Here is a 24,991-nt window from a genome sequence, read left to right as displayed (position 1 = left end):
GTTTTCCCGTTTCTCCTATAGCACGCATTAGATCGTTTCAAGCGATGACTGCCGGTGGTGCCGCTCGACGCCAGCAATACAGGCCTCTATCCGCGATCCAGCCTACTAAGAGATCAGTGGCGCCAGTGCTATTAGGCATAAATCGTTTATTTGCATCGGTACACCCATACCTGCCGGATGTCGGGACGAGGCGCAAAACTGTGCATCCGGCCAATATTGAAGCCGGTTTTTGGCCGAAATTGCCTCGACACTCGCCAAGAAGCAACGTCAAAACTTTTGGAGCATATACTCAGCACCAACATAATCAACCACTTGCACTCGATCAACTTTTTTTACTCTCACCAACACGGTTTCCTAAAAAATCGCTCTTGCGAAACCCAGCTTGCCGAATTCACTCACGACCTACACATTAATATGAATAACAATTATCAAACAGACGCCATATTCCTAGACTTCTCCAAGGCTTTCGACCGAGTTCCGCATAATCGCCTCTTCTCTAAACTTTCAATGCTCGGTATTGACAAAACTATAATTTCTTGGATTCGAGATTTTCTTACGTCGCGAGTTCAGTTTACCATTGCTAACCATCATCAATCACCCCTTGCTAACGTAACATCAGGCGTTCCCCAGGGAGCAGGGCTCTCCCCACTTCTATTTCTCATATATATAAATGATCTTCCGCATGACATCGACTCAAAAATTAGGCTGTTCGCAGACGATTGCGTTGTTTACCGACCAGTCGCAAACTGCTCTGATCATATCAACCTGCAGGGGGATCTAACAAGAATTAACACTTGGTGCGATCGTTGGCTTATGCCTCTTAACTACGAGAAGTGCAAACTTGTATCATTCACGCGGAAAAAATCTACTCTTTCTTACTCATACTCACTTGATGGCGTTTCAATTGGCTCTGCTCCCTCATACAAGTACCTCGGTATCCATCTGTCTTCCACACTTTCTTGGATTCATCATATCGACGTCATCACTGCTGATGCTCCGCGGACTCTCGGCTACTTAAAGCGGAATCTAAAATCAGCACCTTCTCACCTAAAGCAACTAGCGTACACTACATTCGTCCGCCCCAAACTCGAGTACGCCTCGTCCATCTGGCATCCATCACAAGCTTACCTCAGCGACAGTCTGGAAGGAATTCAAAATCGTGCAGCCCGATTCATTTCATCAGCATACTCCCGCGACACCAGCGTGACACAGCTTAAACTTACTCTCGAGCTTCCACTGCTCTCTGACCGCAGAATAATCTCGCGATTATGTCTCTTACATAAATTTTACCACACTAGCACCAACTTATCAGACTCCCTGATATCACCTCCTGACAGAATTTCATCACGCCTCAATCACAGCCGTTGCATCAAACGCATAACAGGCAAAACGTTAGCGTTTAATACGTCATTCTTCCCTCATGCCATAACTATCTGGAACTCTCTTCCTGAAAAAATCATCCTTATTACTGACCAATCCGCTTTTCGCCAATCAGTGACTGCACATATCCAATAAATTTTCACCATTTTAACCTGTATTACTGTGACTATTGATTTTACATCAATTGTTTGTGTGTTCTATTTTTGTGTTTATATGTTTTGTATTACCCCACAAGCTTCCCCCCCTTATGTAATGCCCCACAGGGCCCTTAAGGAGAAATAAATTAAATGAAATGATGTTTCGGCGACTCATTTGTGTAATTTATTTGTTCAGTCATTTTATTGGGTCCCGGGCTACTGTGTACACCCCAAAAAAGAAATGTATAATTACACCTTGACGAGAAGCAGGCACGTAGCCAGGATCTTGTTTCGGGGGGGGGGGGGGGGGGGGGGGCTGAGGGGCGCTCATGACAAAGTGGTCTAAGAAGGGGAAGGGTAGAGGAGGCCCCAGCAAAATGGAAGAGTGTTTTTTTTTTTGGGGGGGGGGGGGGGGGAGGGGGCGGGCCTTATGCCTCCCCCCCCCCCCCCCCCCCCTTGGCTACGTGCCTGACGAGAAGGAGTATTGTAGTTTTACATCTTTATAAAAAGGTGTAGTGCATTATCACACGTTTTAAGAAACGTGTTTAAAACATCACACATTTTTAAAGGTGTGAGGTTTACATTTTTTATAAGGTCTATTGCTACACTTATTAGGGTGTTAGTTATGGGACACCCCACTTACATGTATAAAAGTGTGAAAATGTTTAATATGTGTATATACCTCTAACGGAAGAAAATCTCTTTCATATGATTACATCGTGTGCCGATGAAACGATCTGTCGATGACACCTCGTTCGATGAACTGATTGGACCGCCAATGAGTGACGACTGCCAGTAGAATTTCAGGGAAATAATTCTGCCGGCTGCCGGGAGACTCCAGCCTATCCAAGAATTACCCCGGTTCTTTTTTTGTTTTCCAACATTCTGAATTGTGTAACAGCTTATTAGTACCTCTTCGGATATTACAGAAAAAACGATGGCACCAGCAAAAACTCTGACAGCCCGGCTCACAGTCATGTGGGAGACTGACAGCTAGGTACTCGTCAGTCGCCACCATGCCTTGAAAGCTACCGGTTCCGAAGAACCGGAGCGCGCAGAGAACTTGTGGTTCCACGGTCATGGTAGACGTGATTGCCCGCCACCTCGAAGTCCGGGTGCCGAACGAAGCTCGTCGCAAAATCAACGCACAACGGGTTTCGATAGCCGGTACTGTCGCCGAAAGTTGTCGTCGGGGAGTTGAAGGGCGTCCCCGGTGGTCTCGGTAGCGACGCCGACGGCGGCGGAAGATAAGCTTGGCCACAGCGTACGGCACCGCCGTGTTGACTAAGTTTAACTTCGCCTCGATCTGAAGCGAAGATCTCGAGCCCAAATCACGGCTCTCGCAAAGTTCGGAAACGTCACTGTGACGTCAGCGACAACTTCGACAAACGAAGTTTCTAATGACTTTTTTTTTACACAAACTTTGAAGGGATTTGGAGCGTCAGCAGGCCGCCTATGGACAGTCAGCTAAGCATTAATTTTAGTTTGGCGTAGGGATGTAGGGACAAACGGGAGCTACGTCAACGGCAAAGCCGTTCAATCAGCGGGCTCCTCGCGCCCCTCACGCGCTGCACGCGCGCCTCCATGAACTTTGCTATACTCTATTTCACCTTGTGTTGTACCGCAGGAAAGGCTACAAGCGCGAGCTCCTTGCTCTATGGCACACTTCGGAGGCACAAGCTCTCGTGCACCAAGGGCAGCTGCCAACGATATGAGCTCGCGCTTCTAGCCTTCGCTGTGGTAGAACATGTGAAACGGAGTATACATTCTGCCTCTCTCAAAGAAATGAGCGTTCAAATGATTGACACCTCGCTCCGCGCGACGTCAGCGTCGCGACAACCCAATTAGAGCGTTCCGCAAACTTCGGGCACAAAGTTTTACTCGACGAGTTTAGCGATCCTGATGTTGTAAGTACTACTAACTTTTTAGATTCCTGTTCCCAGTTATTGCAGCAAGTGCAACCTGTGTGACATTATGTTTCATCCACTCCTGTAACAATGTCGAAAGAGATTGACAGTATTAATAAGGAAACAAAGAATGAAAAGAAACCCATCTATTTTAATCCAAGATACACTCAATTTATTCCACCTGTGAGTGAACAATGACCGCTGCTTATTTGTCACAACTGTTTTAGAGGTATGAGTTGCTGGAAAGTAATGAAAGCGTTTTTATTTTATATACGCGTTTCATGATTGCTATCTGATATTACAAATCTATTCCTTCACCGTATGCTTGCGCCGTGCGGAGGTTTTATCAAGAGGCGTTGACGGCCCCTTTAAAGCGTCTGCAAAAATTTGCCGATGTGCTTGCTCTATATCGCGGATACAGATGTTGCATGCCAACTAAACGACCTGTCGATGAAACGTCGTTGGACGAGCTGATTTCCACCAAAGTTGTGCATTTCTGTTAACGCAAGGAGAGGGCCAATTCATCCGGCGAGCGGATTAAGCTGTGGTTTAGGGTAAAGGTTAATTGGGGTCGGTTGAAGCTGGTTAAAGCTACCTGCTAGGCCGAAGAGGGTTGGGGGTCTCCACTATCACCGAGGACCATCATGCCGAACCCTCTTGTGAACTGCCGTTGCCAGTTGCAAAAACTTATAATGTTTCAGCACCGCCCCCCCCCCCCCCCCCCCCTTCCCAAATTTCAGCCGACACTATAATATTGCCGCGCGCTGGTGCCGGGAAATCAACGCTCGGTCACGGAGCTCTAGAACGTTCTCGTTTATTCTTGTTCCAGGTGTAACTTCCATCCTTTATTCCTGCTTTCTTGTTCTGGAAAGTGCGTGTTCATTCTCGCCCTGAGCGCACTACACTCGAACCTTCTCCGCCGAATCTTTGAGATAGTGACTCACTCTTGATAAGAGGCCGTCCGCGACCTAATCGAGTCAGTCTCGCCCCAGCGCTCGATTCTGCTGACACGCCGACTTCGACGCCCGCGACGCTCTGCTTTCTTCTGTTTCCTTCTTTATTTTTGGCACAAGTTCGCCACATTAAACGTTTATTTATTTCTGTTTATTTCTTGTTTATTGGTCACGACTCACCACCCGTGACATTCTGGTGGAGGTGCTGGGTACCGCATGTCCGTGCAGCGCAGCCCTCCGAGTTCCCGCAGTACAAGTCCGAACCCAAGCTCCTTAGGACCCAACGAAGACCAGATCGAGACTCGATCAAGTCGCCGCACCCAAGGGCTAAAGCCGGAGTACGGACTTCTACCACCCAGGACCAGGCAGCCGACGATGGCCAACCAGTCGCAGACCCCCGCCGCTCCTGCCGTCGTCTACCTACCTGTCGCTCCTCGGACACCGGCTCCGTTCCACGGCGAACTCCACGAAGACGTTGAAGATTGGATCGACCAATTCGAACGCGTCGCCCCCCACAATAGCTGGACCAACGAGCAACGGCTGCAAAACGTGTATTTCTCGCTCGAGGGGACTGCCAGAAGCTGGTACGAAAATCACGAGTCTTCATTGACATCCTGGAACATTTTCAAGAGCCAGCTGAAGGCGACATTTGTCAACCAGCACCACCGAGAGAGAGCCGAAGACTTACTGCGTACCAGGACTCAAGGTTCCAACGAGAGCATCACCGGCTTCGTGGAGGATGTCCTGCGTCTAAGCGCCCGAGCCGACCCGGAGGCCACAGAGGAAAAGAAACTTCGAATCCTCATGCGAGGCGTCAAGGCAGAAATTTTCGGTGGCCTGGTTCGGAATCCCCCGACGACCGTCGATGGTTTTGTCAGTGAAGCCACCAACATCGAGCGCGCACTGACGGCCCGAGCAAGCCACTACCACCGACTCGCCGGCGCGCCTACTGCTCCAACCGTCACAGCTTCCCTACTGGACCCGAATACCAACGGTGTCGACAACCTCCGGGAGATCGTCCGGGATATCGTCCGGGAAGAGCTCCGGAAGATCCTACCTGCTGCAGATAGCCCGTCTTCTCTCTCACTCGCCGAAGTCGTACGAGAGGTGGTCCACCGAGCCTTCCAGGCGGAGACTCCTGTCATCGTAGCAGCACCGGAGGAGCCCAGCCTGACCTACGCCGCAGTGGCCCGAAGGCCACCACCTCCTCCTCGAGCCTATGTCGCTCCGCCCCGACGTCGATCTCCTGCGCCGCAGCACGACCGCCACCGCGACGACCAGGTCCAGTACGCCGGCCAGGAGCCCCGCGCACCTCGGAAGACCGACGTGTGGCGAACACCCGACCGACGTCCTTTGTGTTTCCACTGCGGGGAAGCGAACCACACCTACCGCCAATGCCCATACCGGCGACTCGGGCTGCGGGGGTTCCACCCGAATGACCCACGCCCCCGTTACGGTGAACGCCCTCGGGAGATCGACGAGTACCTTCGACGACCTCAGTCCCCCGAGCCTGCCTCCCGCCGAGAGTTCCGGTCGCCATCGCCATGACGTCCGGCTTCGCCGATGCACCGACCCCGACGTGAAAGCCTGTCACCCCTCGCTCCTCGCCGGGGAAACTAGGCGCGGCAACCCCTGGAGGTGGAGTTGCCGAAGACGACCGACGTAAAGAGCCTCCAAGAACGACGGAGCGCTCCCACTCTCCCGACGCCACGCATCGCAACGAAGCTTCTGCATCGGTGTCCAACAACCTAAACGTTGTTATCGACGGCCACGACGCATCAGCACTCGTGGACACCGGAGCAGACTACTCAGTCTTGAGTGGGAGGCTCTCCCGCCGTCTTCGAAAAGTCACGACGCCGTGGGATGGACCTCAAATACGAACCGCCGGAGGGCACCTCATCACGCCGGTCGGGAGATGCAGTGCTCGCGTCGAGATCCACGGTGAGGCGTGCCCTGTCAAGTTCGTCGTTCTGCAAGACTGTTCGAGGGACATTATCCTCGGAATGGGCTTTCTCGGCGAGTATGGCGCCGTCATCGACCTCGGAGCAAACCGGCTGACGCTACGAAAACCTGCTCCACCACAGGAGGACCCCAAAGCGACGTTATCCGCGGTACGAGTCCTCGCAAACCACGTGAACCTACCACCGCGGTCAAGTGTTTTCGTACCCGTCGGGGTCGATGAGACTTTCTGCTGCGACATTTCGCTCGAAGGAAACCTCCAGTTGCTTCTAGGAAGAGGGATCGGCATCGCAAGAGGCGTCACGGAGCTCCAAGACGGACACACTGTCGCACTCGTAACGAACTTCCGACAGGAGGCCCAGCACCTTACGAGAGGCACCGCCGTGGGTCACGCGGAGGAACTCCCGGACTCAGCCGCAATCGCCGGAATATCAGAAAACCTCTCTTCGTGGCCACCCAAGACAACGCTGCCTTCGCAGTTTGACATCGATCCAACCCTGCCTACCCCACAACGACGACAACTTAGTGACCTACTCGCCGAGTTCAATGAGTGCTTCTCCACGTCGTCAAAGGTGCGCCAAACGACCGTTGCGAAACACCGAATTGTCACTGAAGACAACGCGCTTCCTGTTCATCGGTCGCCGTACCGTGTCTCTGTCAAAGAAAGAGAAGTCATTCAGAAGCAGGTCCAAGAAATGCTCGATGACGACATTGTTCAGCCCTCAAGGAGTCCGTAGGCTTCACCGGTAGTCCTGGTGAAAAAGAAAGACGGGACCCTTCGGTTCTGCGTGGACTATCGCCGACTTAACGCCGTAACAAAAAAGGACGTCTACCCGCTGCCACGCATCGACGACACCCTGGACCGGCTGCGCCACGCCCGATACTTTTCGTCGATGAACCTGAAGAGTGGGTACTGGCAGATCGAGGTGGACGAACGAGATCGTGAAAAGACTGCCTTCGTCACGCCGGACGGGCTGTACGAACTTACATGTTATGCCGTTCGGACTATGCACAGCACCGGCGACGTTCCAGCGCGTAATGGACACCGTTCTTTCCGGCTTGAAGTGGCAAAGTTGTCTCGTCTATCTCGACGACGTCGTGGTATTCGCCAGCAACTTCGACGAGCACCTGAGACGCCTGCGAGCCGTGCTACAGGCTATCCAGAATGCCGGACTGACACTGAAGCCGTCAAATTGTCGGTTCGCTTACGGCGAGCTCAAATTCCTGGGCCATGTCGTGAGTGCTCAAGGTGTAAGTCCTGACCCTGCAACGACATCCGCTGTTGCCGAATTTCCGAAGCCATCAGACAAGAAGGCCGTGCGAAGATTTCTTGGGCTGTGCGCATACTACAGGCGTTTCGTTCGCGATTTCGCCAACATTTCTGCACCGCTCACACATCTGACGAAGGACGACGTGAACTTCCAGTGGGGGGAGGAGCAAGAACAGGCGTTCAACGAACTGAAGGAAAGACTCCAGTCTCCCCCCATTCTCGGACACTTCGATCCATCAGCGGAAACGGAAGTTCACACGGACGCCAGCAACGCCGGGCTCGGCGCGGTACTCGTCCAAAGACAAGACGGAGCAGAGAGGGTGACCGCTTACGCAAGCCGGGCACTGTCCAAGGCAGAGAAAAATTACTCAACCACCGACAAGGAGTGTCTCGCTGTCGTCTGGGCGTTAACCAAGTTCCGTCCGTACCTGTACGGGATCCCGTTCCGCGTTGTCACGGACCACCACGCTCTCTGTTGGCTCGCCAACCTTAAGGACCCGTCAGGACGCCTCGCTCGCTGGAGCCTTCGACTGCAAGAATTTGACGTAACCATTGCGCATAAGTCTGGCCGCAAGCATAATGACGCCGATTGTTTGTCTGGGGTACCAATCGAATCTCCACCCGAGAGCACCGACGACGACGATGACGATCGTTTTCTCGGAGCACTTACGGATACTGACATGGGAGCACTTCAACGAGACGACCCCGAACTTCGCGCCGTGATGGACCACCTTGAAGGTCAAGGAAGTTAAGTTCCGCGAGTCTTGGTCCGAGACCTGCCAAGCTTCGTTCTGCGGCGAGGCGTGCTCTTCAAGAAGAACTTCGGAACGAGCAACACTGCCTGGCTGCTGGTTGTTCCGGCCAGCCTGCGAGAGGAAATCTTTCAAGCATGCCATGACGACCTATACCACTAATCATCCAAACTAGAGCTCGGTGTACTTGCGTCCCTGCGCTCTCTAAGCTTCTCATTTCTCTCAGTATGTACCCGTATAGTAATGAAGTTAGAGGAGGGAAGGTGCATGCTTGTTGTATAAGTGATATTGGCGCGACTCCTTCGGCCTGCGTGCGTCCGCTGCAATCCGGTCCCCCACGCACGCCTATTTACAAAGTCCCAGCCCAGTTTTGAAGCCTTTGTTGCTTTGTTGCTCTTGACGCAGGCTGAAGCCCCTGGACATAGAGTTTATGAAACGTCTGCACGACAAGGTGAACATCATTCCCGTGGTTGCCAAGGCGGACACCATGACACCCGAGGAGTGCAGCCTCTTTAAGAGGACCGTGAGCATCGGGGCGGAGACCCTTCTGCAGCCGGGCGTATATCAGTTTCCCGTTTGTTGCAGATTCTGAACGAGGTGACGCAGCACAAGATCCGGCTCTACGAGTTTCCCGACTGCGAGGACGAGGAAGAGAACAAGCGCCAGAAGCCCCTCAGGGTGAGCACAGGTCCCAGCTTATGCAGCAAGGCACCGCAGCTGCAAGAGACAAAACGCGCTTTCCTGGGGGGACGGTGAATGCTGGTGCACATGCGTATTATCTAGGAACGTGGGAAGTCTCTCACAGTATGAAAGACTCACTGAATGCTCTAGTTTGTATGGTGGTGCTACACAAAGTTTGGCCACAGGTACCTTAACCATTTCTAAACCAAAAATTAACCAATCTATTTTTTTTTTAATTTTTCTATTTCAATCAATTTTGGCCTTTCCAAAACAAATCCAGCACAGCCGACTTAAACTGCCACGTCGTATAGGGTTTTCATATCGTTGAAGACTTTTTCGTCAGTTTAAGAAGCATACGTCCGTAGGCTTGTTCGTGTGCACTGTAATTCGCTAGGGTCCGAACATTTTATTTATTTTAATCAAACGGCTTGTCATCACCGCGTTCTTGGTCGCTGGAAGCTGGGGAATGCGTTTTCTCACAAGTCTCTGCTTTAAGGATATTTATTTTAAGGAAAAGAACAGTATGCTCGCCGGTGAGCTTGTTGTTGAATGAACTTCAAGCATGTGCTTTGGTCATTGTTTAAAAGGCTATGGTATGCAATGAAGCTCGCTATTTATTGTGGAAACAATTTTTTTCACTCTTGTCTGTAAAGAAAAGTTTCACAAAAATTTTCTTTACGAACTTTAGGGGCCAGACATAAAGTATTGAATTGGGCTAAAATTGTGAAAATGACTCAATATGCAATATATTTCAGAAATGAAAAAGCGAGGGGTTGAGATGTACACATCTGTGTACATAGCGTTTGAAAGGGTAAAACACGAATTTCTTCTGTACAGCATTCGTATTCGTTGTTACTTTTAATCTTCCAAGAACATACACTGGAAGTTGCATTGTCTGAGCCTTGGAGGAATCTCCTCTGCCAATGTTCTCAGTACCTTCTTTTCGTAGTGATCTTTTCAAGTTGTTCACTGTTCCCTGTGACATAACTTAATTTGTAGAAACGCTGAGCAGGCAGGGCTTTGTTCATTTAGCTTTCCATGTGGATCAATAGGCTCGTTTCAATGCTGTCTTGAAGTGAGTATAAAGGCAAATGAGAAGGTAACTCAGTCCAAAAATGGTAGCTAATGAGCTCCGACACTCACCATTTGGTGTTTGTATTGTGCACGAATTCACGTTGCTCTCTGTGTCCAGGTATAATGATGCGATAAACGAGAACTGTCCCCAAATGTAACTCAAACCGAGAGAGCTCCGGAACATTATCCATCTCAGGTGACGCAATGTCCGTCTTTCCCAGGAGAGGGTGCCTTTTGCGGTGGTGGGCAGCAATACCGTGGTGGAAGTGAACGGCAAGCGAGTGCGCGGTCGCAAGTACCCCTGGGGCGTCGCTGAGGGTAGGTGTCAGTCCAGCATCGCCTAAACAACTACGCCATAGATCCACATTTTCCACTTTACTCAACGAAGGACAGTCCGAGACACCGCTTGGACATGAGTGCTGCGTCAGCGTTATGCAGAGACTCGTGTTTAATTAGCGAGGACACGAGAAGCAGCCGAACACTTACGCGGCACTCAGCTCTGATCTGTGCCCCGCGCTGGCCTCCAGTACGTGACGGGGCAAATGTTGCTTTACGGCCTTGTCATCTAGTACCGTTGGTATGCCGTGTTTCTCGGGCTTGCAGTTGAAAACATGGAGCACTGTGACTACCTTGCCCTGCGCAACATGCTGATCAGGTGAGCCCAGCGGTCCTTCGGGTGACGGGAAAGCTGTGTAGCTGATGACCCTTTTCCGTATAGGACGCATATGCAGGACCTCAAAGACATCACCAACAATGTACATTACGAGAACTATCGGTGCCGTAACCTGGGTGGCATGGGTGGCGCGGCGGAATCCGGCAGGTCCAACAAGTGAGTTCCCCCTCGAACCAGGACGTCCTTTTTGTGGGTTACACCATTTGTAAACTCCAATAGAGGTACTATGTGCGATGCGTTGGGTGTGACCTAGAGTTCCTGTACAGCTACCTACGGTAGCAGAGTTGCGCATTCAGCCTCGGCGCGTGGCCGTAGCGCCGTCTTTCCCGCACGAGCTGGATGCTTTGCTCCTCGCGTGACTAAATTTGGCGAATAGCGGCGCAGCGCGCGCCGCCGCGCATGGAAAACAGGAGAGGAGTAAAAGGAGGCGGAAAGCAGGGAAACATACGCCGGGGCAAGAGAAACGTCGGCGCAGAGCCGTATATGTAGAGAGTTTGGCCATTCGTTGGGAAGTGTAGGAGACAAATGAGGAGGTGCCATTGGCTGAAAGCGGGCTGGGCGTGTTCCAAAGCGTCTTCAGAAATTCAAATGTGACCAACCAGAAGCCGGAAATATTACCCTGGCGGTGGTCGGGAGCAGCAAACCTGATAACTGCATTAGAGTAACTCTGGATGACTGAAAATATAGTACACGTGATGTTTCAATCACGCTCAACCAAAATGATGGTGGAGGAGTGCGACTAGCGGAACGATCGACATAATCCGTCCGCCAAGCGTCGAGGGCCGGGAATCTGCCGTCCGAGCGGTCACACTCTGTCCGAGCAAAACAGAGTTGAGCGGCGGATTCGTTTCTTACATCTTTCTGCATGATCATGATGAAAACAACACGTGCACCCTATTTTCAACCACAAAGAGTTACTACACTTCACTCTTACGCGCTTGTTAAAACCATATACGAACATAGACCTTTGATCAGAACTGTTTCTCGCTACCACCGCTAGGGGATTCTTTTCGGCTTCTGGTTGGTCAAGAGAGCACGCCAAGCCCTCTTTCCGAGTCTGGTGCACGCCCTGGCTCTGCCCGCGCCTCCCATTGACCAAACTCTCTACATATACGGCTCTGCGTCGGCGGAGCGACCGTAGAGGTGGCTTTCTTGCACGCCACCGGATGCTTTGCTCCTCACGTGGTGAGATCTCGGCGAATAGCGGCGTGGCGGCGCGGGGAAAACAAATGCGCAACTCTGGCTCCCGTAGGGAGCCTATACAGGAACTCTAGTGTGACCCTCTGCCCAATCCCGGACGACGGCTAGGGCTTAGTAGCGCCATCCAATTGCTACTAAACAAATTACGTGGAGTTGAAATTTTGAAAGCAGTTGAGACGCTGGCGTTCTGTCGTCTGCATCAGCAGCGTTTCGGCGTTTCTACATCTCATTTGAATCGCGTACAGATACTCCCTATTATGACTTTCTTCCCGTCTTGTTCATGCCTTGGAACGGCTTCTTGAATGCTCTGCAAGGGGTTTTTAGCAAGACAGTTATTCTTGCTCTTTGTGAAGGGAAGGGTAGCTTTCGCCACAAAACAGATATCGTCTTTGGCGCCAAGCCTACCGTATCCGCCGCCCTTGCTTTAACAGTCATAGTTGAAAGCAACTTGCATGCATGCATGCAGAGACTGCTATGGCTCTGCCAGCCTCTGGGTACGAACATGGTTGGCTGAGCCATATCCGTGCCTTTCTTTTGAAATACATATGATGGAATCTGTGGTATATGTTTTTTTTTCTTAATTCGCACACGACACAAGAAACGTAAAAATTAGAAATATCTAACAAACGGTAACATTTTTTGGAAGCAAATAAATTAAATAAAAAATAATTTCTTGGGCATGCCTGGAATTGAATTCCCTATAATGTGTCGCTTTCTTCGAGAAGTTTTCAGGCGCAGCTTTTCACAGCCTAGTGAGAAACACTGCTCGTGTCAGTTGCAACGAGAGTTAGGATACGGCGGGGATGGTGTTTCTTGTTAAAATTGGGCGACACGTGGGTACCTCTGGGGCTCATGGAAGGCACGGCGGGTCTCTGAAGGTTGGTGGCTAAGCGATTCCTCGTATACGTGGCCTCCTGCGTACCCTACAGGAACCCCTTGGCCCAGATAGAAGAGGAGAAGAAGGAGCATGAGGCCAAGATGCAGCGCATGGAAAAAGAGATGGAGCAAGTCTTTGAGATGAAGGTCCGCGAGAAGATGCACAAGCTCAGGGAGTCCGAATCAGACGTGAGCATCTCTCTTCTTTACCGGCTGTTTGTCCCTTAACTCTAGTCAAATCAAACACCCGCCTTATGTCCTGTGGAGAAATAGCTAAACTATTACTTTTTCCCTTTCAAACCTAGAAAAGTTAACTGCCCTATGTTTCCTTTTATTTATTTTGTAATTGCTTTCACGTAGCCGGTTTACACGTGCGACCTGCAGTGTATGGTCACATCACGCTATGCGCGGTTTATCTACCCTCTGCGAAGATATGACCTAAGAGGATAGAAGGTAAGCAACTGAGGTGTTATAAAGTACTTCCCGTATAGTTAAGAGATTCATAATTTTCAGGTGTCACTCTATGCATTATATTTATTAAAACTAAGCAAGTGTAATTGTAAGCTTTGTCGCGCTTTCTGTCAGGGAAATTTAGAATGGCTAAAGCCTTGGGAAGGGTGATCAAATATTGCATTTCTAAGAACTGGCATTTCGTCTAAAACAAATTTTATTATTTGTGAACTTCACTAAAGTCGCGTAAAGTTCAGTGGATAATATTTCGATTGCAAACACTTTATTACAATAATGTTCACAAGAATGGTACAACTTGCCTTAAGTTCTTTCGATTCTTAAAGCGGCGCTGCAAGAACTTTTTCTGGTTCTTAATTTGCGCCGAAGCAGAGCGTACTGAACGTAGTAACTTAATTACACTTTTCTTTTCTCGAATTTCGCTTTATTTTAAAAGTTATAGGCAAATTAAAATTACAAAAACCAGCAAAATAATAATCTCCTTCATGACGTCCTTGCTTGCTTGAGTGGCCGTGAACTACTAGTCAAGGGGTTGTGAGCTCAACGAGTGATCATTGCTGCCGCACTCCGTGTCGACGGCTCGAGAGGGCGCCACTAAAGCATGTTCTGGATAGGCTGTATGAAGCGGGCAGCCAGGGCGCCCATTGCATTTGCTGCGCGATTGAATACTAATATGGCATGACCAGAGGTCGGCATTTTAGGTCGCCCTCACTCACCCTCACCCTCACAGCCACACTCACCTAAGCCCCTCACTCACCCTCACCCTCACAGCTACACTCACCTTCAGCCCCTCACTCACCCTCACCCTCACAGTCACACTCACCTTCAGCCCTTCACTCACCCTCACGGAACCTCACGGCCCTCACGCACTCACCGCCCTCACGGCGGCCCTCACGCCCCTCACGGCCCTCACGGCCCTCACGCCCCTCACTCACTCATGGCCCTCACGCCACTCACCGCCCTCACGGCCCTCACCGCCCTCACGGCCCTCACCGCCCTCACGGCCCTCACCGCCCTCAACGCCCTCACGGCCCTCACGGCCCTCACCGCCCTCACGCACTCATAGCCCTCACGCCACTCACCTCCCTCACGGCCCTCACCGCCCTCACGGCCCTCACGCCACTCACCGCCCTCACGCCACTCACCGCCCTCACGCGCCTCACCGCCCTTGCGGCCCTCACACCCCTCACGCACTGATGGCCCTCACGCCACTCAGGCCAGCTTCAGATGGGGCAATTTCGCCCAGAAACTTTACGTCGCAACACCAGCAACACGGGCCGCCCGCGATCATACGCAGCAACGAATTGCTGCAATTTGCCATCGTCATCATCAAATTTTATTTTTCTTTCACTATTTAGACACAATTACGCGTTATAAACGTGTTTTTATGCATTTAAATCTCGTTAAGAATACTAATGCACCTTTCTGAAACAGTTTATTTCCAAAAAAACGATCGATTTCAAACCAGAACCAAGTCTTTCGGTGTCATCATCACCGGCACGAGGTATCACGTGAAAATTTTGCGTCCCTGATTGGATGCAGCCGCTTCAAACGCATTCGAATTGCTCCGAGTTGCATGGCCCTCACGGCCCTCACGGCCCTCACGGCCCTCACCGCCCTCACGGCCCTCACGGCCCTCACGGCCCTCACCGCCCTCACGGCCCTCACCGCCCTCACTCACCCTCACACTCATGAATTTTCCTGGTTCAGAAACTCACTCACCCTCACCTCACCTGTGAAGATGAGGGTGAGTGAGGGTGAGTGAGGGCCCTCATGAGTGAGGTTTGCCGAGGTATGGGCATGACACTTCATTGGCCACAAATGACAGCAAACACGGGGTATAGATCAGTTCAGAACGGGAACCACTTCGCGCTGCCATACCGCCAAAAGGCCAAACCGCAAGCCAAAGCCGCTCGCCGAAGGCCTTCGGAACGCTCGAAACCGGTCGCATCCTCTAGCCCGTACGACCGCAGCGCCGCCGTGTAAATACGGGCGTTCCGCATGTGTGCATGAAAAGTGGAGAATACCCCTATACGGGGTATTCTCCAATTTTTATACTTACAGCGCGCGGTAGCGTACACGCAGAAAAGTTTGAACTCCGCGACGTCATGGAGCATGATCTGCCCGATTGACAAGTATCGGTTTTTTTCTGGGGTGCCCTGGTACATTTGGAAAATTTAAATATTGCATGCCTTCTGAATTTCTTCCTTTTTTAGCTGCAGTGTAACTGAGGTCTTTCGAAAACACACAAAGCGGTGCTTAGCGTTCCTGGAGCGTGAGCAACGTTGGACTTCCAGCGATAGTAATGCGAGCTTGTTTGTCTCCTTGATTGTCAAGCGCGAGCATTGACAACAGGGACAAGCCTCACAAGTGAATAGTTTACTTTTGATAATGAAATCAAGATGTTTGCGAACAGTCCCTATAGCTAAACAACCTAAAATTATTCGTTAACTTTAAGTTCTTTAACCGTTCGAAAACAAGTCACGAAAAGGATAGGTTTCAAGAGAAAATACCGCACTTCCAGGAACTAAGAAATCCTACATATTTAGAATTGGCAGGGAAACTCGTAGATGGAAAACATTATACAAACGTATAGTAATAGGGATAGTGATTGATTTCGGCTCACGAGAGCCGCAGCGCCACAGAAAGGCAAGTGACCCATATCATGATGGCCCGCTGCGCGGCGTCCGACGATGGTGAGATGGAATAGGCCATTTGCTATATCCCCCAAGTGCCCCGGCCCGCGCTAAAAGAATCATGGGAACGGTATTCCTTCAGCCCCTTGGTGATTGGTAATCCTATCCTTGGTTACGCAGGTTTTGAGCGTAATTCGAAGTCACCCTGAACAAGCGCCTGATATACCCCAATCACCTGTCATATCGCTTTGAATATTTCTCCTCAATGTCAGCGTTTTTGATACTGTGCATGCTGTCCAACCTTTAACCTGGATGGGCTGCAGAAGTCTGTCACATTATTATCATGCTGATATTACGTTAGAAACGCTAAAAAGGCTATAAACAGCTCCGCGGACTCCGGGCTAAATCCTGGTTTTTGTTGTTGCGAATTATCGGCTTTTTAATCAATTCTTGTTCAAACAACAATCACGAGAATGATAATAATTTAAGAGATTTCTGCAGCTCAGCCAGGTTGAAAGGTGGATGGCATGCACAGTATCAAAAATGCTGACATTGACGAGCAATTTTAAAAGTGATATGACAGGCCCTTGGGGTATATCAGGTGCTTGTTCAGGGTGACCTCGAATCACGCTCAAAAACTGTGTAACCATGGACTTGTAACCATGGAGGTGATTTAAAATTAGCCATCACTAGGGAGCTGAAGGAACACCGTTCCCATGATTCTTTGAGTCCGGGCCGGGGCGCTTGGGAATACGGCAAATGGTCTATTGTACAGAGAAAGTTTTAAAAAAAGTGGTCATGATGGTTTAAATGGAGCTTGTGGGCAAGGGTAAGGGGTTAATGTTACGGTTGAAGCGGGTGAGAGGTTTAGGCTTGCAGCGGACTTCACGACGGCGGTTTTCGCGACGCCCCCATGGGCTGCTGACTTCGAGCAGGCCGGTCTCAAGCGCCTGGCGAGAGCTCCTTGCATGCAGGGCTTGCAGACGAGCCGGCCGAATTTCCAGCGACGCAGGGAGTCCAGCACCCCCGTGGTGGGGCTCCAGGGGTTGGCGCCAGTGTTGGTTGGGCGGCGGTTTTCGCGAAAGCGTGCTTTGCAGCCTCCCAGCTTGTGGTAGTGCTTGTAACCGTGCAGTGTAAGCATTGCACTACGTAAGTGTATTACTCTATGTAAGTGTATACTCTACGGCAGTGGTTCTCAACCACTGATGTTTGCAGACCCCTTGTGGATTGGCGGATATTATGGAGGACCCTATTTCTGGTGAGGGAAAGGGAAAGGTTATGGTTAATTATGAAAATTAGTTAATAAACGAATAAAACTATGGGCTAGTGTGAAGTAGAGTTCTCTGATTGACATTCACACGAGAAAACTCACCTGAAAATTGAAATGTTTATTGTCAATATGAGAAAAATACAACTTTAATTGCCTGGCTTGACTGATGAGTGAGAGCTTCGCGGACCCCTAGAATGCCTTCGCGGACCGCAAAGGGTCCGCGGACCCCCATTTGAGAACCAATACTCTACGTAATCGTATAGTTCTGAGGAAAGGAATCTCAAGGACATAATTACGTGGAAGAGACCTGACCTGTCACCGTAACGTAGGCGGAGACTCCCCGTTGCCAGGTGTAGAACCTCACTGGGGAGCGTCAAAGAGAAACTCTCTACTCACACCCATAGGACCTGGGGATGTGCCTAACTGTAGCCTCTGTGACAGCGATGCCGCAGTAGGCATTTATGTTTCCACCAGTGGACTATGTCACGGTGAACCACTGTAAGAACACAAAGTGACGGAAGGCGGTGCTTGCAGCTTCAACGAAGGCACGAGCAGATGAAAAAGAGCCTCGAGCAGCAGAAGCTGGAACTGGAGGAGAAGAGGCGGAACTTCGAGAGGGAGAAGGCAGCCTTCGACCTGAGCTACCGTGACATGGACGACGTCTTCCGCAAACTGGCGATGGACAGCAACAATAGAGAGTAAGAGAACTGAATACAAGGGATGCAGACAAGCTGGTTAAAGGGATACTGAACCAAAGAATTTAGTGTCCATAATAAGTGGCACACGTTCTTTCCACGAGCCAGCAGCCGCGGTGTGCGCGAGCACACGCAACAAAAATGACGCCAAAGACCTCCATTCGCGGTTAAGATGACAGTGAAATGTATGGGTTTCGGACCAAAGGAGAATAAAGACAAGTTTTTCATCTACACAGTGATGTCTGCTGCAAAAGGTAAGCGATTAAATGGTCTAACAAGCAAGTAGCTTTCACTTGTAGAGATGAAAAGCCTGTCTTTATTCTTCTTTGGCCCGAAGCCCATGCATTTCACTGTCCTGTTAAGCGCGAATGGAGGTCTTTGACGTCATTTTCTTTGCGTGTGCTCGCGCACACCGGCGGCTGCTGGCTCGTGGAAAGAACGTGAGCCACTTATTATGGACACTAAATTCTTTGGTTCAGTATCCCTTTAAGGGCTTGCATTTTTTAGCCCTTGAGACTGAGGAAACAAAAACACGGGACAACACGACACACACACTCTCAGAAAGCAGACGTTCGTAGTACTTACCAATTAAAAGTTTGTAACTGCTTGTCACAACAATAACTGGGTTCGTAGTAACTGCAGTGGAGTAACGGTCACGTTAGTAACGTTACTAACTGAAGGAGCTAGTAACCGTTAGTAACCAACCTAGTATATTTCATTACACTTGGCTTGTAACTGGCACTAACTCTAACAAGACTACTCTACGAAAAAATGTAATAGCACTTTCTTCCGCAAAGGAGGAACAGAAATGTACGATGTATTACTCCACAAAAGGAGATAACTTTCCTATACCTTCGGTTGCGAAAGACGACAGTGTTGCGTGTTGCGTTTCGACCCCTAGGGCCACGCAGTTTGATTGATGTAACTTGAAAAAAGTAGTGCTGAAAAAAGCAAGGAAAAAAAAGAGTTCGAATTATCCCGCTTGCATTTACCTCGCCACTCGAGCTCTAAATACACAGACCGCCCATGCAGTAATATACAAAACAATGCACTGACATATACAGACAGAAGAACACACAAACAAGGACACAGCATCCAGAGAAGAACACACAAACAAGGACATAGCATCCAGAGAAGAACACACAAACAACAACACAGCATCCAAACCAATAACGCACTCTCCTCTAAGGATGCCAAGTTCACCCGATCGCTATATATGGCAGTTTTACTTTTGAATTTAACTTAGCCGGTAACTCTCACATTTGTTGCATAAACATAGCGGGTGACAAAATATTAGTAGGAACAGCGCGCACGAACTCTCACCGATTCGCCAAAGCTTCCATCTTGAGCAAGTTTTACTTCTACTTATTATTTCTTTTCAATTTTTCGATGGAATAGTTCATATCGTAATTTCTGTGCGAGTTGTTTGATACGCCTCTTGGTTTAAAACAGCGCGACAATGCAAGGACAGAGTGAAGGCAAAACAGACGATGCCACCGGCTATCAACTGAAAGTTTATTTTCACCACTCCCCGTATATACACACACACGTGACAGGCAAATAAACAGACTGAGAAAGACATAAACTTTCAGTTGATAGTCATGCTGGCGTCTGTCTGGTCTTTACTTTGTCCTTGTTTTGGCTTGCTGTTTTAAACCGAAATGCTTTCAGAAATTTCACAGTAGATGAATCTATTATTAGCGTTTAATACTGATTTGATGAATTATGTTAAAAATGCAGTATTGTCAGTGATTTTTCTTATTGATTATTTAAATTACCACGACGACCCTTCTTTAAGCTTTCGAACATTTTAGGTCGGTGCTGTGATGTTTACTCAACTGGTTTTAAAAACATCAATGCTAGAAATAACAAATAATAACTGGATATATCATTGGCTGCGCATATATTTCATTTATTTAATGTATGCCACTCTTTTAAGGTACTCGTTCATTTATTTGCCCAAAATACAATAATTAGACTGTGTGAATTAAAAGCTAGTAATTACTTAGCGCTATCAAGAATATTTTAATCATGCTTCATAGAAAGAACACCAGGTATGCTAGGTGCAGTAATTCAGGCATCTGTGGTGGTCACCAGCTCAACATTTCCAGCTTGTGATACGTGCAGTTACTGTTACTATTTGTTGCGCGTTTGAGGTAGCAAATAACTAGTAAAATGTTGTAACTTTCAGAACAAAATGTATAAAATGTTGCAGGTACTAACTTTCTACAATCTGACACTCCTTTGAATTTGTAAATATATAGCAAAAAAAGATAGGAATGATCAGAAAAAATTGGTAATTGCAGCAGTAGAAACTGCTGCATTTAGGAACTTTTTACTAGCTTTTTTTCTCAAAGTGAGAGACAGGACAGGACATCACAACTCGTGTTGTTCTGTCCTTCTGTTTTCCCACTTTCGGGGGGTGGAAAAATGTCAAATAGTAAGTGGACAACACTGGTGCTGGGCAGAAAGACCCCCTGGTACCGCGCCAGAAAAACGCTTAACTTGGCCCAGACTTGGCAATTCTAGTGGCCTAACTTGAAGCTAATACGGTGTTGATTCAAGGCACTAGTGCCAAAGCACATTTTCTGGCGTTTTTATGCCTCTATTTTGAATGGCATCATAATTGCCGAAGTGCCAAAATTGAGGCGAAGATGTCACATTTCAACCGAAGCTTAACCAGCAGGGGAACCAAAATATACCACTTGTTTGACCATTTATGGCCAAGGTACGCAGATCTTAGCCAATGAAGGTCAAGTTTGGATCCACCTTGGCTTCTTAGGACTCTTTAAAAACCTAAATTACGAGAGACAACACTTTTTCCCTTTTTGGCCCGAAGAATCGGGCTACCTGGGCCCGCGCATCAGTTGACACTTTGCCTGTGGGGGACAGCGGCTACTGTGGGTGCCTCACAAAGCCTCGAGAACTGACAAGCACAGAAGTGCCTTTGGCCAAATATGCGTCTCACCATGGATTGCCATGCACCTTACCTTTGGCTAAACGTCTTGTAAGACATTCGTAATGAAAAAAAGGAATTATCAGTTCCTCAAATATTTTCCATAAAGAAAGGCAGTCATGCCTTTCTTGTTTCAGATGTTTTAGTGTGCGTTCAAATTTTTTTAAATTTTATACTGTTTACCTCGCGTTATTTTTACTTTTTTTTTTGGTCAGCTTGTCATCCTTGTACAAAATACTTCTGGAGCTTTTAAGATTAATTCTCAGTTTTGTAAGAACAAAAAACGAATGGGAAGGAGTCTCATTCGATATTAGGCATTCATCAGTTTTCGAGAAAATTCCGGATTGCAGTGCCCATGTTCCTCATGCGCGCCATCACCTTAAACAATGAAGCGATTGAGGAACACGAGAGAATGTTGTGACGTTTAGAAAATAAAGAGGGACAGACAGCCTAACTTTTTCAGCATTCCAGGGGTGAGACAGGTGAAAACGGTTTTGGAGCAATGTTTGGAGTAGAAAAATCTGGATTTTGGAGCAGCTTAAAAGCAAAACATTCTCGTTTTGGAGCAGCAGTTTATGCATTTTGAAACAACTTTGAAGCACGAAAGCTTACAGTTGGGAGCAGATAAGGAGCAGAAAATGTTAGAACAGCTTATCAGCAATTTAAATTTAAAAAAATGTAATTTTTCCTTTTTAATTTTTTTCCCACCCTGGTTCCAATAATTCATCAGCGCCGTTACGCACCAATATAAAATATAAAAGATAAACAAAACGGAAAAGGCAATTTCGAGTCTAATGTGCATAGATGAGGACAAGAAACACAGGCTTGCTGCAAAGTTTGGTGGGCACCAGGTACAAGCTTATAGAAACTGGTGCCAAAGCGAAACTTTTTAAAGCGGTGATTCGAAAGCATCAACAGGGAAGCACGGTTTATTTCAACCAGGCATCGATCCGACGCAAGTTGAAAACACGTTCAAATAGAAAAAAAAACACCTTGTGCAAAAAGAAAAAAAGCAGCACATGCACGTTAAATATGGATGTGTGACCGATTCATTCGATTGCTCACGCACTGGAAGCACGTGGGGGATAAAAGTACTCACGACGACGGCGCCGTCCATTTTAACGAAATTACGGACAGGAATGAACAGTTACACAATGGAGGTGCTCAATAGCACGTTTAAGAAAAGGCTTAATCCAAAACGAAAGAAATACCTAGGTCTGCTCATCTTGATAGCCTGTGCGTCGTACCTCCCGCGGCCAGACAGCGAGACCGAGCTACAGCGCACCGGTAGCGTGCAGTCACAAATGGCAGCGAAAAATAGTAGGAAAATCGGTAAAAGACCACGTATCATATGTATAGAAAGGTACAACAGCTGAAATCTTCGAATCCGGCGGTTGCTTGCGCGACCCTGTACCCGTGCCGTGTACATTACTACGGCGAGATTGAATGTTGCCAACCAAGCTCTCGTTTCCCGCTAAATCTAGCGTCGCCGCAAACTTTTTTTTTGTTTTTTAGTTACTTTGGCGCAGTGTGGCGCAATTTCGACCGATTTTGCGTTCTTGGCGCAACTAGGTGCAGAAAATTGGTTTTGTATCAAAATGACGCAATTGGCGCAGATGTCACACCCCTGGAATCGTAAACATTTATTTTTCGATCATCAAAAAACAATTGCGCTTTTGAAAAAAAAATCATTTTGTTCGACGCCGTGGCAATGGCCGTAGACTAAATTGACTCGTGTATCTCTTAAGATCCTAAATAATATAATCTTGGAAATAACAAAATGCGCAATTTCCACGCAAAAATAGTAAATTGGATGAGCGATCCACATGGAAACATTTTTAGCCGATGAGGTCAATAGCATGATTGGAAACAGTAAAGTGTTCAAGGTTCATCTGAAGGATCTTCCCCATATCCTGGGTGTTTGTGCGTCTTGTACCTTCGAACCCTGTTATACATCAGTTATATTTGAACAAAAGCCTTCTATCCACGAGGTTTTGTTTTGGCATGCTGTTTGAAGGAGCTAAGGTGACTTTGTTTCTGGAGCTTTTTATTACGTTGTAGGTAGGACATAGGTTTTCTAGCCTTTATATGGAAAGTCGGTAGACATTTTCCGGTATTTATTTATTGCTTAATATCTGTGTATTTCGGCCTAATAGTTTCGACAGACGCTGAAAACGGTGATTATGTGGGAAGCGACCTTATAAAACAACAAAAAGTTCAAGTCTAAAAGGGAAGGGTTTTCACAAAAGCATCCCTAGCTAAAAACGATACTCACAAAGATTAGTGCTTTTCTGCTCAACCCGATTTGGTATTCTTAACCCCAATAGCTGTTTATCGGGGCTTCTCTGCTTTAACCGATTTTGTATTTTTTTACACCGACGAATGTTTATCGATCGTTTTCGGCTGAAACCAGAAAGTCGACGGCCTTGTTGTTAGGAACAATTAGCTTGCTACACACCAACCGACCGAAAGGGGTGCCAAACTAACCACGGCCGTGTCATACCTCCCTTCACCCCCCCCCCCCCCTCTTTTTTTTTTTTTTCTTTTGCAGACAACTGGAAGGGAAAGAAAAGCGCAAGGAAAAAAGGAAGGGACTCTTTTAAAGAGTAAAGATTGTTCCAAGTGGGGCTGCTGCCGTATCTGCAGCTGGAGGACTGTACTAGACACTACCCAGGCAGATCACCGTGGAACATCCTCCCGCTTGCGTCTTTTGTCCTAAAGCGCTGTATACGTATATGGTGCCAGGAACGCCTCTCCGACTGGTGTATCTCCGCGTACTAAAACGTGGCTTCTCAATTTTCAAACTATGACGTCAATGAAGTATCATGTTTTCACCGGCCGCGATCTTGGCGATGTCAAGGCAGCTGCGGTGAATGCGACAGGCGCCTGTCCTGCCGCAGGTTGCTCGACGGACCACGCAAGGTTCGGCAGTAAGGAGTCGGAACGCCGCGACGACAGCGACACTTGCATTTACTCATACTTTTTGCCGGGACTTCTGTAGCACCAACCGCAAGGATCGCGTCAGCCGACAGCATGATACCACGCTTCTGTGTCGTCATTTGTTGTCACTTGGAGAATATTGTTTGATCTATGAGCAGGATAGGTCGGTAAATACGATATTCGAAGACAGGCTGCAGTCACCGCAGTATAGCCAATCAAGATGCGTATTATCAGTACCCTCAACATCCATATTGTGCTCGATTTCAGGGAGGCAGAAAAAGAGAGAGAAAGTAAGATGGGCACAATATTTCCATGGGTAACCAGAGAAGCACAGAGGGACCCTTCTTTATCCAATTCAGGATGAAGAAGGGTCCTTTGTTTACTATGTACTGTCATTGCCTGAACAATGGTATCTTCTATAATGGTGCCAGTAATCAGTCGTTTTTGTTTCCTTCTGGTCGCCTCAGCCTTCTCATATATGGGAGGCAAGATTTTACACTTCCGTCATTTGCTACTACCAAAGAATCATGAGGGTGCTGCAATGGTCACAAAGTTGTCATACATATGTTGCTACCGGAGACCTTTGTTTTTTATTGTATATTGTCCCTTGGCCCGTCTTCTGGTTATCTCAGTTCGACTAACTTGACCTTCACGTTGGAATTAACGGCCATGCCAAACAACATTCCTATACGTGCTTATAGCAGCATTCCGCCAAAGTGTTTTTTTACAAACGTGGTAGTGATGTTTAACGCCAGTCTAAAAGGACTGAGAAAACACTGCATTGCTAAAAAAAAAAAAAAAGGTGCAAAAATACGGAATGAATAATTTTGCTCACCAGGCCAAAGAATACTGATTTTATTATTTTGTACTTGGCCTTATAATTATGAACAGACTTGGATCTTGCGCTGTTTAGATACCGTGGCTCAACCCAACACTCAAATAAAAAATAATGAAAAGACAAGCAGTGTATTAGTTATCTCTATAAATATGGTTCTATAGATAAAAAAAAGCACACAAATGATGTCCGACTTCGCCGCTGTCGCTATGCTGATTCTCGACGAAATGCGTTGGCATTCAGCGCAGGCCCTCTAGCACAGCGGAGGATGGGAATCCCAACCTGTCAATGGTCCAGACTGTTGTGTTCGGAGAGCCTCTTTTCCCCGG

At 48.2% G+C, this 24,991-nt stretch overlaps 1 protein-coding gene across 3 annotated transcripts in view; it reads left to right on the top strand.

Moving 5' to 3' along the window:
• LOC8053373 (septin-7) overlaps positions 1-24,774 on the top strand; it is a 40,960-nt gene extending 16,186 nt beyond the window's left edge. The window contains exons 4-11 of one of the 3 annotated variants that reach the window (XM_040216687.3): positions 8,764-8,881; positions 8,944-9,036; positions 10,335-10,431; positions 10,717-10,768; positions 10,832-10,942; positions 12,916-13,051; positions 17,771-17,934; positions 23,439-24,774. In XM_040216687.3, coding sequence (XP_040072621.1) covers positions 8,764-8,881; positions 8,944-9,036; positions 10,335-10,431; positions 10,717-10,768; positions 10,832-10,942; positions 12,916-13,051; positions 17,771-17,934; positions 23,439-23,490 — 823 coding nt within the window. In that variant the 3' untranslated portion in view covers positions 23,491-24,774. The remainder of the gene's footprint in view (positions 1-8,763; positions 8,882-8,943; positions 9,037-10,334; positions 10,432-10,716; positions 10,769-10,831; positions 10,943-12,915; positions 13,052-17,770; positions 17,935-23,438) is intronic. The other 2 variants (XM_029970759.4, XM_040216698.3) reach the window with 2 other exon arrangements.
• Positions 24,775-24,991: the final 217 nt, after the last annotated feature.

This window comes from Ixodes scapularis, unplaced genomic scaffold, assembly GCF_016920785.2.
Source record: "Ixodes scapularis isolate PalLabHiFi unplaced genomic scaffold, ASM1692078v2 PGA_scaffold44__24_contigs__length_19508400, whole genome shotgun sequence".
In the NCBI taxonomy this organism is placed as follows: Eukaryota; Metazoa; Arthropoda; class Arachnida; order Ixodida; family Ixodidae; genus Ixodes; species Ixodes scapularis.
This window is presented reverse-complemented; position numbering and strand designations above follow the sequence as displayed.